Source organism: Eublepharis macularius, chromosome 3, assembly GCF_028583425.1.
Source record: "Eublepharis macularius isolate TG4126 chromosome 3, MPM_Emac_v1.0, whole genome shotgun sequence".
Classification (NCBI taxonomy): Eukaryota; Metazoa; Chordata; class Lepidosauria; order Squamata; family Eublepharidae; genus Eublepharis; species Eublepharis macularius.
In genome coordinates this window covers 187057354-187071177 of record NC_072792.1, presented here as the reverse complement: position 1 = coordinate 187071177, position 13824 = coordinate 187057354, and the positions used below count along the sequence as shown (strand labels likewise).

Genomic DNA, 13824 nt, shown 5'->3' with positions numbered 1-13824 from the left:
ACCGAAGGCAAGGCATACGTATTAACAGGGCCGGGGGAACAATGCAAGCAGCGGTACGACCGAAGTAGAAAGTTACTTGTTCAGATATTTATTTACATACTTATAGACCCCAGTTTGGTGTCGTGGTTAAGGGCGGCAGGACTCTAATCTGGAGAGCCGGGTTTGATTCCCCACTCCTCCGCTTGAAGCTGGCAGGGTGGCCTTGGGTCAGTCACAGCTCTCTCGGAGCTCTCTCAGCCCCACCCACCTCACAGGGTGTTTTGTTGGGGGGATAATAATGACATACTTTGTAAACCGCTCTGAGTGGGCATTAAGTTGTCCTGAAGGGCAGTATATATTATTATTATTATTATTATTATTAGACATAATCCACTCTCCCAGCAAGCAGGCTCAGAGCAGATGACAACATTTCAATCTACTTCAAAATTTCCATTTAAAAACCATAAAACATACAATTCAGCAGTAAAGACATCACTAAGCGGCAGCCCATACGACCCAGCCCCAATAAAACATTCCTAAAACATTTCTATGGGTGGGAGGTGAGGGATAGCGATGTTCCCGCAGATGGAAAAAGAGAAAGTAAGGTGGGAAGAGCAAAATAAAAGCATACAGCTCCCCATTCGCATTAACTGTTGTTCCGGATTGTGGCCTGAATGTCAAGGCAGAGAATAAGCAATAAAGAATCCAAGCTGGATTCTTCAGACGGCCCCTGGTTCAAGCCCTGACCCCTCCTCCAAAGAGAGGCCCCTTCTTCTGCTGTAGGGCACATTTCCAGCTGTCGATCTTCTTTCATTTTGCTGCGCTGGATTTTATTGTGTCTCCAGAGCTGTGGCGTTGTCCGATTTCTCTCTCTACAGTTGTGAGATGACTTGGACGGTATTGCATTATTTTGGGATGATATAAAGTGTTGGGACACATTATCTGTTGGCTGCACAACCCCGTTGTTGTTTCATTGTCTACTGCTGTGACGCCATTTTTCTTCATCGTATCCACATCTGTATCCATGCCTAATATGCTTTGATCAGTCAGATTTTGCTAATCCGAGTCCTCACACATTGTTCATTTGATGTTTCATCTTAATGTACAATGTGCTTATTAAATGTCTCCGGTTACTGATTACAAACTTTGGAATCCATTTTGAATCTTGGTGAGAAAGGCAGACTATAAATACAGTAAAAAAAATTACTTCCAACACCTCATATAGAAATTCTTTAAAACCGAGACCTTTATTCACAGCCTGCCTTTCTCATGGGGATGGACCTCATAACAGAAGCAGGTACAACTGAGGCCTTCCTTTGCCAGGGGGGTTCTGCTGACAACCAACCCATCCTGGGAGTGCAGCACAGACGCCAGTTTATTTTATCCCTCCTGAAGAAGGACTTTGCTGGGTTGGAATAAAAACCCAACGTGGCTCTCTTGCCAAGACCACGGCAATACAGCCCGGAAAACCCACAACAACCATAGTGGCTCTCTTTGTTTGGAGTCTTTCTCCATCCCCCGAAGCACCAATTAGTTGGAATCATAGCAGGGTTCTTCTCGCTGTGGTCTGGGAAACGCCTGGAGATTTGCAGGGAGTGTCTGCATAGGGGAGGGATTTCACCCCCAATCTGTTGCATGCCCTACAGTTTGCCCTCAGAAGCAGCCGTTTCCTCCAGGGCGTCTATTTTTATTTATTTAATGTATGTTCTGCCTTTCTGCCCAATGGGGACCCAAGGTGGCAGCTCCTCCCTCCTGTCCTCACAACAACCCTGCTAGGCTGAGAGTATGCGACTGGCGCCAGGTCACCAGCGAGCTTCCCTGGCGGAGAGGGGATTGGGCGCCCCTGGGCTGCTCTAACCACTAGGCAACACTGGCTCTCTGGAGTCTAGAAAGCAACTGTAATGATCATGATGATGATTCTAGAGGGCCGCCAGTCCCCGCCACGAGGTTGGCAACCGTAGAGCACAGCCCTGAGCCTGTGCTCTATGCCCTCTGCAAGGAATCCTATTGAGCTCCTAGGCCTTACTCCCCGGTAAGCAGCCGTTTCCCCCCTCCCCTTCCACCCAGGGCGCTGCTATTTTTTTCAAGCATCTGCCATAGCAACCGAGCCCTCTCCTGATTGGCGGCGCAGCCCAGCCCCTCCCCTTCTAGGGATGAAAGCCCCGCCCCGCAGATACGCACTTCCGAATATCCCGGATGTCCGTCCTCGCTTCTTCCCGTCGCCGCTCAGGCCTAGCAACAAGCCCTGTCTGGTTTTTGGAGCCAATCGCGCCTCTTACGCCTGACGTCACAAGACGCCAGAGATGGGCGGGAACTGCGGGCACGTCCTTGCCTCTCGACCAATAGGATAACGCGGCGAGGCGACCGGCCAATGAGGGACGCGGAACGCGGGCGTGTCATTATGACGGCAGATACGTGCGTGTGTGTGTGCGTGCGTGACGCAGTTTCTGCCCGTCTCGCGCGAGGCGACGGCGGCTGAGGCGAGTGTGGTGGACGCGCCGCCGAAGGAGCGGCCGGCCCGAGGAGCTGCCTGAGGTGAGGCGAGGCGAGGCGCCGCTCCGGCCTGGTGTGTCCTGGCCGGGCTCTGAGCCTCGGCCAGGCGGGGCCGCGGGGGCTTCTGGGAGGGCCGTGGCGGAAGACGCAGCTCCGAGCGCGCCAGGAAGGAGGCCCGGGCCGAGCTCGGGGGCGGGAGGCCGGACCGTCCCTGGCCTTGCTGGGAGGCAGGGAAAGGCCTTTTCCCCGCTGCTGCTGCTGCTGCTGCTGCTGGGGCCGACTCCGGGCTCCGAAAAAGGGTTGACAATAAATTGGGCATCATTATTATTATTATCATTATTATTATTATTATTATTATTATTATTATTATTATTATTATTATTATTTAGAATGACGTTCATAGCTGTGGCCGCTGCGTTTCAAAAAAGCCTATGTCGGAGCTGCATTGATGGACCGTTTATTTTATCTACTTATGTTTATTTACTTTATTTCTCACAGGGACTCAAAGCGGATTCCTGTGCGATGCAAATGACTGGGCACTTTAAAAAAATGTTTTTTACTGAATAGGTTGATAATACCTATTTGTTTTTATTCCTTTATAGGTAATTTCTTTTCCCTAGTCCAACGTGTTGGTGGCAGTTTTTAACAGTTGAGGGTAAATGAATTGTTTTCTGGTCAATGACTGTAATAAAAACTGATTGTAGAAATCAGAGCGAGTCAGTGCAGTCAGTTTCAAAGACATTTCAATAAACAGTGTCGTAGGTATATCAGTGCATATTTGCAAAGCTTTAAAACTAGCAAGAATCTGATACAGAGTTGAAGAAATGCTGAGACATCATATAAGCGATTCTGACATATATAACCACATATAAACTCCAGTAAGATCATACAGCAGCAGATAGAGTACATAGTGGTAAAGCCAGTTTGGTGTCATGGTTAAGAGCACGGGACTCTAACCTGGAGAGCCGGGTTTGATTCCCCACTCCTCCGCTTGAAGCCAGCTGGGTGACCTTGGGCTAGTCACTGCTCTCTCAGAGCTCTCTCAGCCCCACCCACCTCACAGGGTGTTTGTTGTGGGGATAATAATGACATACTTCATAAACCACTCTGAGTGGGTATTAAGTTATCCTGAATGGTGGTGTATAAATTGAATGTTGTTGTTACAATATTATTATAGTCCTTACCCCTTTACTTAATGCATCTCTTTGAGACCACTTCCTTACAGTACAGTTCTTCTGAGTAAAAAGCTGCCTTGTTTACCGAAACATTTTTGAAATTGACTGTACTGATTGATGTTGTGTAATTGGTCTTGAGTGTCAGCGAGAAAGGTAAATAATGAAAATGAATATAATAAAAAATGCAGATGAGGGCAACCTGAGTAAGTGACATGTTGTAGCACCTTTATTATGAGAAATGTCCGGATGTTCTAGGACTATTCATTTTAGAAATATTCTGCCTGTGGCAAAAATAGAAAAAAATAAATGAATTAGCAGCACCCGTTTATTTATCTTTTTCTCACAAAGTCTCAAGGCAGGGCAGATTTTTACAATAATGAAGTGAAGTAAACTGCCAGTTCATTTAGGCCAGGCAAAAGGAAGTACTTTATTCAACAAGTGGTTAATAATAACATAACAATAATAACATTCGATTTATATACCGCCCTTCAGGACAACTTAATGCCCACTCAGAGCGGTTTACAAAGTGTTATTATTACTACCCCACAACAATCACCCTGTGAGGTGGGTGGGGCTAAGAGAGCTCAAGAGAACTGTGACTCGCCCAAGGTCACCCAGCTGGCTTTGTGGAGGAGTGGGGAATCAAACCCGGCTCTCCAGATTAGAGTCCCGTGCTCTTAACCACTACACCAAACTGGCTAAATGGTGGGACTCATTGGCCGTGAATGTAATGATTGCCTCAGGCGTAGATGACTTTATAAGGGAATTATAAATTCATGGGGGAGAAGTCCATAATAGTCTGTCTTCTAGAAAGATCGGTGTCCCTCTCAGAGCAGTCAACAAGGTCAGTGTTGTCATCTGCTCTGTACAACTGGGGAGCTGGGCTGAGAGGAGTGGCTTACCCAAGGCCGTCTGCTGAGCTCGTGGAAGAAGTTGTGTTTGAACCAACAGATTGTTAATTTGCAGCCCAACTTAACCGCTGTGCTGAAGTCGTAGCTATTGGCCATACGAACAAAAGGGAAGTTCCATATGTAAACACTGGGTGTGTGTTTTCTGAATACCAGTGCCGGAATCCCAGGTTTCTCCAGGATGCTGCACTGGATGGACTATCTCTTAAATGTTTTCTGGACCCCCTTTTTATAATGGTTCAAGTCAGAGACTGAACTTGGGATCTTCTGTGTGCCAAGAATGGCCTGTCCTCTAGCACTGAGCCATCTCTAGATACAAATGAATCGATGAGGGTGCCTTATTGTGCATCAGCTCACTGGTCCATTTAACTCAGTGCTGGCTGCACCTCTCCAGGATCTTGGGTTGAGGAAGAGCATTGAACGGACCAAGGGTCTGACTTCATCTAAACTAGCTGTAGCACAGTGGTTAAGTGGTTCGGCTGCAAATCAGCACTCTACTGGTACAAATCCCACTACTGCCATGAGCTCAGTAGGTGGCCTTGGGGAAGCCACTCCTCTCAGCCCCAGCTCCCCAGCTGTATTGTGGGGATAATAATAACACTGACTTGTTCAGCGCTCTGAGTGGGGCACTAATCTGTCTAGAAGAGCGGTATATAAGCGCAGTTGTTGTTGCTGCTGTTGTTGTTGTTTGTTTATATACTTTATAGTCCTTTCTCACTGAGACTCAAAGTGGATTATGTAGTGTAAGTCAGTGCAGTTGACAGGATGAAATGTTTAATGAGCAGTGTAATGGGACTAGGACTACAGCAATCTGAACCAAAGCATAGAATATTAGACAGCACAGTAATGAAGAAAATGGTGTTGCAGAAGTATAAAAGCAAAGCAGTGAGAGGTACCAGGGATTGCACGTGAGAGCTCCTAAGTACACTCTGATAATCAGCCACCGTGCTTTACCCCCAAAGACTGCTACGGTATGTTACTGTGTGGGAGGGGGTGGGGGGTCCTTAATGCGTAACAGGATTGAAAGGCATGCTGAATGATTTTAAAAGACTGTTGGGTATCTGGAAGCTATGTGGTAAAAGATGTTCCTCTGATTATGGGGTCTGGCCAGGTAGCTTCTTGACACCTCCCTACATCAAGTTTATAGAAGCAGGAAATGTCAGTGCATTAATAACTGTAGCTGTCCCATTTGTTTGTATTCCTAACTTGATAAAGATGAGGGAAGGAAAGACTTGCGTATATCTGTGTGTTTTGCAGAGCAGTGAGTTCTTTAAGAATGGCCATCTTGTGTTGTGAGGCATAGGGATCGTGATATTGGCTGCGTTTTGGAGCAGTATGTGTGTAAGTTACAAATTGTGCATGTCATATGGAGAAGTCTAAACATTTTGGAAAACGTGAAAGAAAATAATACCAACTTCGTTACTTACATCAGGTGTGTAACTTGACACATAAAATTATAGTGTGTATGATGTGTTTACTACCTCAAACACAATGTTACAAGAAAAGTAAGAAGTAACTTTCTAATAAATAGTTATGCATATGAAAACTGCATGTGATTTGATTTCCATTCAGACTCCCATTAAATTATACAAAGTTAAATATGAGTGTGTACGCAGCTGCACATAAGATGCCCGAGCACAACATTTTGCCATTTGGAAAAAATAAGAAAAGACTGACAAAAACAGGAGGGAAAGGGAAGATTTTATCTGTTTTAAAAACATTATGTTAATGTCAGCCACAAAAATGGAAGCAATTTATGTTTAAAAAGCAAGTTGAGGTAATATCTATTAATTAGAATATTAATAATATTAAACTCAAGTAATGTACAATTGTTCATAATGTAGATAAAATTAGTTGCTGTGTACCCACATTGATCTTTTGTTACAAGCAGACTAGGGAATAACCTGTCCCTGAAATTACTAGTTTAAGTAAATCACATTTTTTTCTGTAATGAGAGTCAGTGTCTGAAAGATCTGTAGCATCTCTCCACTTTGAGGCTCATAGATTTTATAAAATGGAAGGCTTCTACTATCTGAAACAAGGCGCAAGACCTGTTACTGGCATTTCCCTTTTGTGCCTTGGGTTTGTAACATCGCAAGCTTCCTTCCCATACATTAGTTGGTTCCTTGATTGTGCCTGTGCATTTTCAAGCATTTATAAGTTTATGTCTGTTGATGTAGAGTATAAGAGAATGAGAGGAAAGGGGCACGCAAGAAGAATTGGGCTGTGTTGTATAAAGTCCTTGCTACTGCGTTATAGGAGCAATGTGCGTGGCAGACTCCCAGAGTGTATTCCCGAATCAAAAACCTGAAGATACTCTGCAGCATTTTAAAAGTGTGTTTCCAGCATCAGGTTATAAGAAGTTTGCTTGATCCAGTCAAACACAATTGCTAAGCAGTCTTTAGTTCTTAGTTTAATCTAAGAGGTTCGCCTGTATGAATTGGTTTAACGTTCCTTTCAAAGTAATCTTTTAGAAGGCAAAATATTTCATAAGATGCTTTCTCAGTTTCCCAAAGTTTCTAGATTTTCCATATCAGGCGGTTGGAGGGACAGTTTTTCTCCATTTCAAGATCTGGGAAAACTGGATGTGTGGGAGGCATAGTTCTTTCTTGGTCAGTTTAGGTGGGTAGCCATGTTGGTCTGCAGTAGAACAGTAGGATTTGAGTCCAGTGGCACCTTAGAGATGAACAAGTTTTTCAGAGTATAAGTTTTCAAGAATCAGAGCTCCCTTCTTCTTGGTCAGATAGTGATGAGCGAGTAGTTGCTTGGTCTGTGTACATATGCCAAACAACTTTAAAAGTTTGTGTGGGTAAAAATACCATGCCTGTAAGTTAGTTTCTAAGGGCCTTCTGTAGTTTCTTTTATGAGGAGTAAGCATCATTCCGTTCCTTGACTTGCTCTAATCTGATTTAGTTCTCTTCCTTTAATCAAGCTAATTAAATTTCACATTGCACTTCCCTCCACATCTTACCTTCTTCGCAACACCCCTCCTACCTTCTCACTGGGATAAAAAGCCTCATGTCTCCTGTCCTGCCCTTACCTGATGAAGGGAGCTTGATTCTTGAAAGCTTATGCCCTGAAAACTCTTTGTTGGGCTTTTAAGTGCTACTGGACTCGAAACTGCCTTGACCTTGAAAGATATTTGGAATTCTAGCAGTTACATTCAACTAAGTAGTTTAAATCCTCTTCTCATGACTTTGAAGCTTTTCTGTGCACAGTTGGAAAACGTGTATTGCTGTTGATATGTAATAATCTAAAATACTAGCTTATTTTGGCTTCAGTTGCAGTAGCCCTTGCCAAGAGGATCAAGGAAAGCCACTAGTGTGCACAGAATTCCTAATGTGGCAAGCTACTACAAATGTTATGGCTAGAGGATGGCATAAGTCGGTGTCATCATGTGGCTGCTAGGAAAGAGTTGTGATGATGCTCTTAGTCTAGTATTGTTGTTTTTAAGGTGCCACCAGGCTCCTGTTTTATTTTGTTGCTACTTGAAAAGTACTGGTTTCGTAGTTACGGATCACAGTTAGCCTATAGATTTCCTTTTAATGAAAAATAAAGATAGACATATTACAGAAAATAGCAGTCAGAATTATTCTACCATCCAGAAAACCGTGTAATATGTTTTCAGGAGAGCTTATAGTCCAAGTGAAAAGTTCAACTAAATAGCAGCCCTAGTTGTGGCTTCACCCTTGTGACAAGCAGCTGTGGCAGACAGCACCTGTCAGCTCCTCCCTTGGTTCACTTCTGCCATTTATTTATTTACAAAATGTATACCCCACTTTTCTGCCCTTGTCAGGGCCACCAAGGCTTTTAACATAAAAACATACCTAATAAACACGTCTCAAAAGCCATTAAAACCAAACAGAACACATCACTTAAACGAAACCAAAGCTAGAGTACAAGGAGGGACCACTGAGTACTGGGTGAAACAATGAAGTCTTCACCCGCTTGAGGACACTGGGACTACAGTGGGACAGACCAGTCCCCCTTGGAGGAGAGTGCTAGGGTTTCAGTGCCGTGGCCAAGAAGGGCCTTTCCTGGGTTGCTGCCCACCTGATCGTAAAAGGTGGAGAGGCGCTGGGTGCTGATGAGAGAGCTGCGGGGTGTTTTGTCCCGCCAGGTGCAGTTGATGCAGTGCTGTGGCGATTGCCCCTCAAACTCTGCCGCCCTGCCGGAAAAGGAGGATGCACCACAGTGCCTGTCAGGAAAGGGGGAGCTGTAGAGGAAGAGAGAGCGCACGTTGGCCAGGCTGGGTGACCCTGGACTGTGGAGTGAGTGACCGACTTGATCCCGTGAATAGCCTAGAAACAGTTACTGGCGGCTCAGCACTGAGGGCCCCCCAGGCTTGGCTCTTGTGCTGCAGGCCGGCTGGTGCTGAGGGAGCTGCGAGAGCTGTAGAACAGGCGCGAGTCAAGCACCGGGGGGGAGGGGGCGAGTCCTTCTGGACCAAGGCGTACGGCTTTTTCTCTTGACTTGGTAAGAAAGGCCGTACATTTTCTTTGGTCAGGTAGACATTTCTCTCTATTTTAACAATAAGATGGGGGAAGGAGAAATAAGTGGTGGGGTATGTAAATCTTAATGAGTGATGTGGTGGAGGGGGCCCTCAAGTCACAGCTGACCTATGGTGACCCCTGGTGGGGTTCCCATGGCAAGAGACAGAAGTGGTTTGCCCTTGCCTGCCTCTGCAGCCCTGGTCTTTGTTGGAGGTCTCCTGTCCAGTTACTAACCAAGGCCGACCCTGCTTAGCTTCTGAGATCTGACGAGATCAGGCTCACCTGGGCTATCCAGGTCAGGGTCTTATAAGTGATATCAGGACAATACATGGGAAGGAATTTTTCTTTCCGGAATGAGTACCATAAGTAATGATGGTTGTTGTGGGTTTTCCGGGCTGTATTGCCGTGGTCTTGGCATTGTAGTTCCTGACGTTTCGCCAGCAGCTGTGGCTGGCATCTTCAGAGGTGTAGCACCAAAAGACAGAGATCTCTCAGCGTCACAGTGTGGAAAAGATGTTGGCAGGTCATTTGTATCTACTCAGGAGGGGTGGGGTTGAGCTGAGTCATCCTGTAAGAGTTTCCCAGGGTGTGGAATGCTAATGGCGGAAGGCTTCACTGTATCCTGAGGAGGTTCTTTTGCATATGGATTGGTACTTGATGTGCTAATCTTCTCTGCAGGGCTATTGTCGGGTGTAGAGTGTTTTGTTAGCCTGGTGTTTTTCTGAACTGGAAACCATGCTCTGTTCATTCTTAAGGTTTCTTCTTTCCTGTTGAAGTTTTACTTCTTACCGTTGAAGTAACTCACTTATGCCTGGGCACCAAATAGTGGGGGATAATATAAGAGGTATGGCCATCTGCTTGAGAGCTTTCTACAAGCATCTGGGTGATTAGATGTTTAGGGGTAAAAACATCAGTTCATGGGCCTCATGTTCCTACATTGTTTCCCAGTTTCCTCCTATATTTGCTGTCCATTTGATTAGCACAGAGAACCAAAAGTCTCAGGGGCCCGATCACCATGGTACCTAGACATTTCATTGTGGCACCTAGTAATTTCAGTAGCGATTTTAATGTAACACTAGAAACAAAGCCTCTTGTGCAAATAAATACAACGGGCTCTAAAAAGCTGGGGGGGGCTGGGAAGTGCTGGCAGGCAGGCAGGGGGGGCTGGGAAGGTCTGGCTGGTAGGCAGGGATCTGAGAAGGGCTGAGAGGCAGGAGGGGATTGGGGAGGGCTGGCAGGGAGGGGGGCAAGGGGGGGTTGGTGAGGGCTGAGAGGCAGGAGAGGTCTGGGGAGACCTGGCAGGTATGGGGGGTCTGGGAAGGGCTGGCAGGTAGACAGGAGGGAAGGGCTGGTTGGCAGGCAGGGGGGGTCTGGGAAGGGCTGGCAGGTAGGCAGAGGTGTCTGGGAAGGGTTGGCAGGTAGGCAGAGGTGTCTGGGAAGGGCAGGTAGGCAGGGGGGGCTGGGAAGGGCTGGCAGGTAGGAAGGAGGGCCTGGGAAGGGCTGGCAGGTAGGCAGAGGGCCTGGGAAGGGCTGGCAGGTAGGCAGGGAGTCTGAGAAGGGCTGGCTGGCTAGCAGGCATGGGGGTCTGGAAATGGCTGGGGGCAGGAGGGGTTTGGGGAGGGCTGGCAGGTGGGGGGCAAGGGGGTCTGGGGAGGGCTGAGAAGCAGGGGGTCTGGGAAAGGCTGGCTGGCAGGCAGAGGGATCTGGGAAGGGCTGGCACATAGTTAGGGGGATCTGGGAAGGGCTGGCAGATAGGCAGGGGGGTCTGGGGAGGGCTGGCAGGCGAGGGGGCGGGGCCAGGGCGGCAGGTGCATCGCTCTCGTCCAGTTGCCCTGGCTCCACCGAGAGCTGCACAACACGGCCCAAAGTGACATGCCCGCCCCCCTGCAAGCCCCCCTGGAGCCGGGGCACCCCACTCTCGGCAGAGCTGGGGCGACTGGATGACAGCGACGTGCCCGCCGCCCTGCAAACCCCGCTGGAGCCAAGAACGGCGCGCCCCGGCTCCAGTGGGGCTCGCAGGGCGGAAAGGACGTCACTTTCATCCCGTCACCTGGGCTCCACCAGGCGCGTCACTCTTCCTGCACTGCCCTCCCCCTCCAAGTGGGCTTCATCACCCAGCGGCAGAGGACCGGGCAGGCTCGCCTGAGGCTGTCCGCCGCCAGCGGCGCCCTCTGGAGGCCGTGTTTGACCACTCACTTTTTATCCTGGTGCTCGCACAGGCGCACCAGGATAACTGAGTAGTTGGAAACCCGCTAACACAATTATGTTGTAGGATGCCTCAGCAATTCTCAGTGTAAGCACAAATGGTTGGATTGAATTCATTGTTCGCTGTTGAGAAAGCTAGGGGGCATTCTGTTTGACTACCAAAAAGCTTTGTTTCGAATCATAGGACCAGTATGGACAAAAGCTGTATGTAATGAGGGCTATAACAAGGATGCTTATTTGCCAGGATTGAGCAAAAAAAGTGGCTGAGTCCAGCCCAAAACTTATTTATAATTTTTCATTAGAATGTGTTGTATGATTTTTAAAAAAGTGTAGAAAATCCTTGTCAATGCTTGTGGAAACTTAACTGTACACTGTTCAGTGGTGGTGGATAAATTCATTTCTCAACAAGTTACTGTCTGTTCTGGCTCTAATACTCAATTAAAACGAGCTTTTGGAAGCAATAATGGAATTATGAGAAACTGGAAGTTAGGCTAACATTCTAATTAGCCAAAAAGTAATGTTATGTCCAACCTGCAAAATAAAACTGTAACTCAATGAAAAATGACAGGAAGAGTTAAGTGAGCATTTGTTATGCCAATATAGATTAAAATCACATGACAATAATCAATACTGAACAATACTAGGCCAAACTCTTGTATACTCTAGATGAACTTTTAAACTTTGTATGAACTGTCTGTGTATTTTTTCTATGTGTTAGGTAATTTTAACAGGTGTGCTTTCATCCTTTGTCAGCTAATTAAAATAGTGGACTCTGTCGAGATTAATGTTCCTCTTTCAGAGATTCAACCAATGGTGATCGCCCAACTTAACTTTTCCTGACACTTGTCAGAGATTTATAGTTTTCTTTTGCAGTTCTGACTATGACATAATTTTTTAACTAATTGGAAGGCTGTACTATGGAGGTTATGAATATTCAGTGAAGTGTCAAACCAATCATTATTTGTTTGTGCTATCATGTGAATAGACCTTAAATATTTGCATATGATGAGGTATATAATTGCAAACACAGATAGAATAAGCAGGGTACTGATGGAAAGAATCTCCTGAGAGAATTTAGGTGAGAACCTATTTCTACCTATGTATTTCATAGAAACTTTGAGCAATGTTAAACTTGGGATTTATTAAGAAATGTTAGTAAACTTATTTCTTATTGCCTTTCTGTGTTCTGTTTTTATAGGACTCATATTAATAGCCATTTATATTTTGATTACTTGCTTCATTAAAAAACTAGGGTGTATTTTCAGTAAAGTGAAATAAACTCTAGTCAGGTGTCTGTGTGTTTGATAAAGAGTTGCAAAGCAATATTGAACCCTATATAAATACATGTACTGATAAACAGCTGGTTCAAAGAACTTATCTGTTTGACAGGTCTGAAAACTAATTGCTGTAAACTCTCCCGGAGAGAGATACATCTTTCTCTTGGCTGGTAGAAGCTTAGTTTCAGACACGGGCAAAAGCTCGTTACACATTGGTCCATTCTATGATTGGAGGACATTAATTTAGATACTGTCCGCTCTTTTTAATTAGCTGTCAAGGATGTAAGTACACCTGTGTTGATTATACAACAGTGAGGAAAAAAACCCAGAGTTCGTGCAGAGTTCAGAAGTTCACTAGAGTACATGTGTATCGCTTAGTATAAGGTGCTCTAATCTGTATTACTGAGACAGAAGGATTAAGCAGCAAGCATGGCTCTCTGCCTCCCCATTATGTGTTTGCAATAACCCTGTGGTGTAGGCTGGGCTGAGAGAGTGACAGTCCCAAGGTCACGTAGTGAAATGTACGGCCAAGTGGGAGTTTGAACCGGGGTCCTGTACCTGCGCACCGCACCCTCCCGACAAGAGAGGTGAAGAGTTTTCAGCCCTATAATCAGGCGTCAGGGGCCCTCATGCTGAAGTTCCAGATCAATGAAAGCTGTTGTGTGTTGGCCTCTGAGAACCTGTCGCTGCAGAGCGTGCTACTTCTGACTAGATACTTTTCAGAGGTGGTCAGTTGACTTCTTTTCCTTTGTTCTAGGTTTTGAGAACCTAATTCAACTTCAAAATGTTTAACAAATCGTTCGGGACGCCTTTTGGAAGCGGCACAGGGGGCTTTGGGACAACTTCCACTTTTGGACAGAGTACGTATGATTGATAACGATTGTAGGAAGCTCTTGGGAATGGTCAGTTGAGGTTTTTCATTTAAATGCAACGACCTGACCTTAGGCTTTGACATAAATTAGACTAAAAATCTAACAGTATGCTTGTTGGGTAATCCATTCTCTGAATCGTCACGTGCCTGCCGCTTCACAGTTGGTTTGCAGAACTACGTGCCGTTCAATAAATGTTCCACTTTCAGTGAGTTAATTTCCTGCTGATTGGTGGGGAAGAGTTTCCTAGCCGTTCATAGTTTCTCTTGTGATCCAGCCATGCTGTCTCATTAACCACCACCTATGATTGCTCTACAGATACCGGCTTTGGCACGACGAGCGGAGGAGCATTTGGGACATCCGCTTTTGGATCAAACAATAATACAGGAGGACTCTTTGGGAGTACGCAGGCCAAGCCAGGTACC

General features: G+C 46.0%; 1 protein-coding gene across 4 annotated transcripts in view; it reads left to right on the top strand.

The window, feature by feature from the left end:
• Nucleotides 1-2430: 2430 nt before the first annotated feature.
• The window catches only part of NUP98 (nucleoporin 98 and 96 precursor), a 56151-nt gene continuing 44757 nt past the window's right edge, over nucleotides 2431-13824 (top strand). For 3 of the 4 annotated variants that reach the window (XM_054973390.1, XM_054973389.1, XM_054973387.1), the window contains exons 1-3: nucleotides 2431-2514; nucleotides 13288-13390; nucleotides 13718-13819. In XM_054973390.1, coding sequence (XP_054829365.1) covers nucleotides 13315-13390; nucleotides 13718-13819 — 178 coding nt within the window. In that variant the 5' untranslated portion in view covers nucleotides 2431-2514; nucleotides 13288-13314. Of the gene's footprint in view, nucleotides 2515-3068; nucleotides 3128-13287; nucleotides 13391-13717; nucleotides 13820-13824 lie in introns of those variants that run through there. The other variant, XM_054973388.1, reaches the window with a different exon arrangement.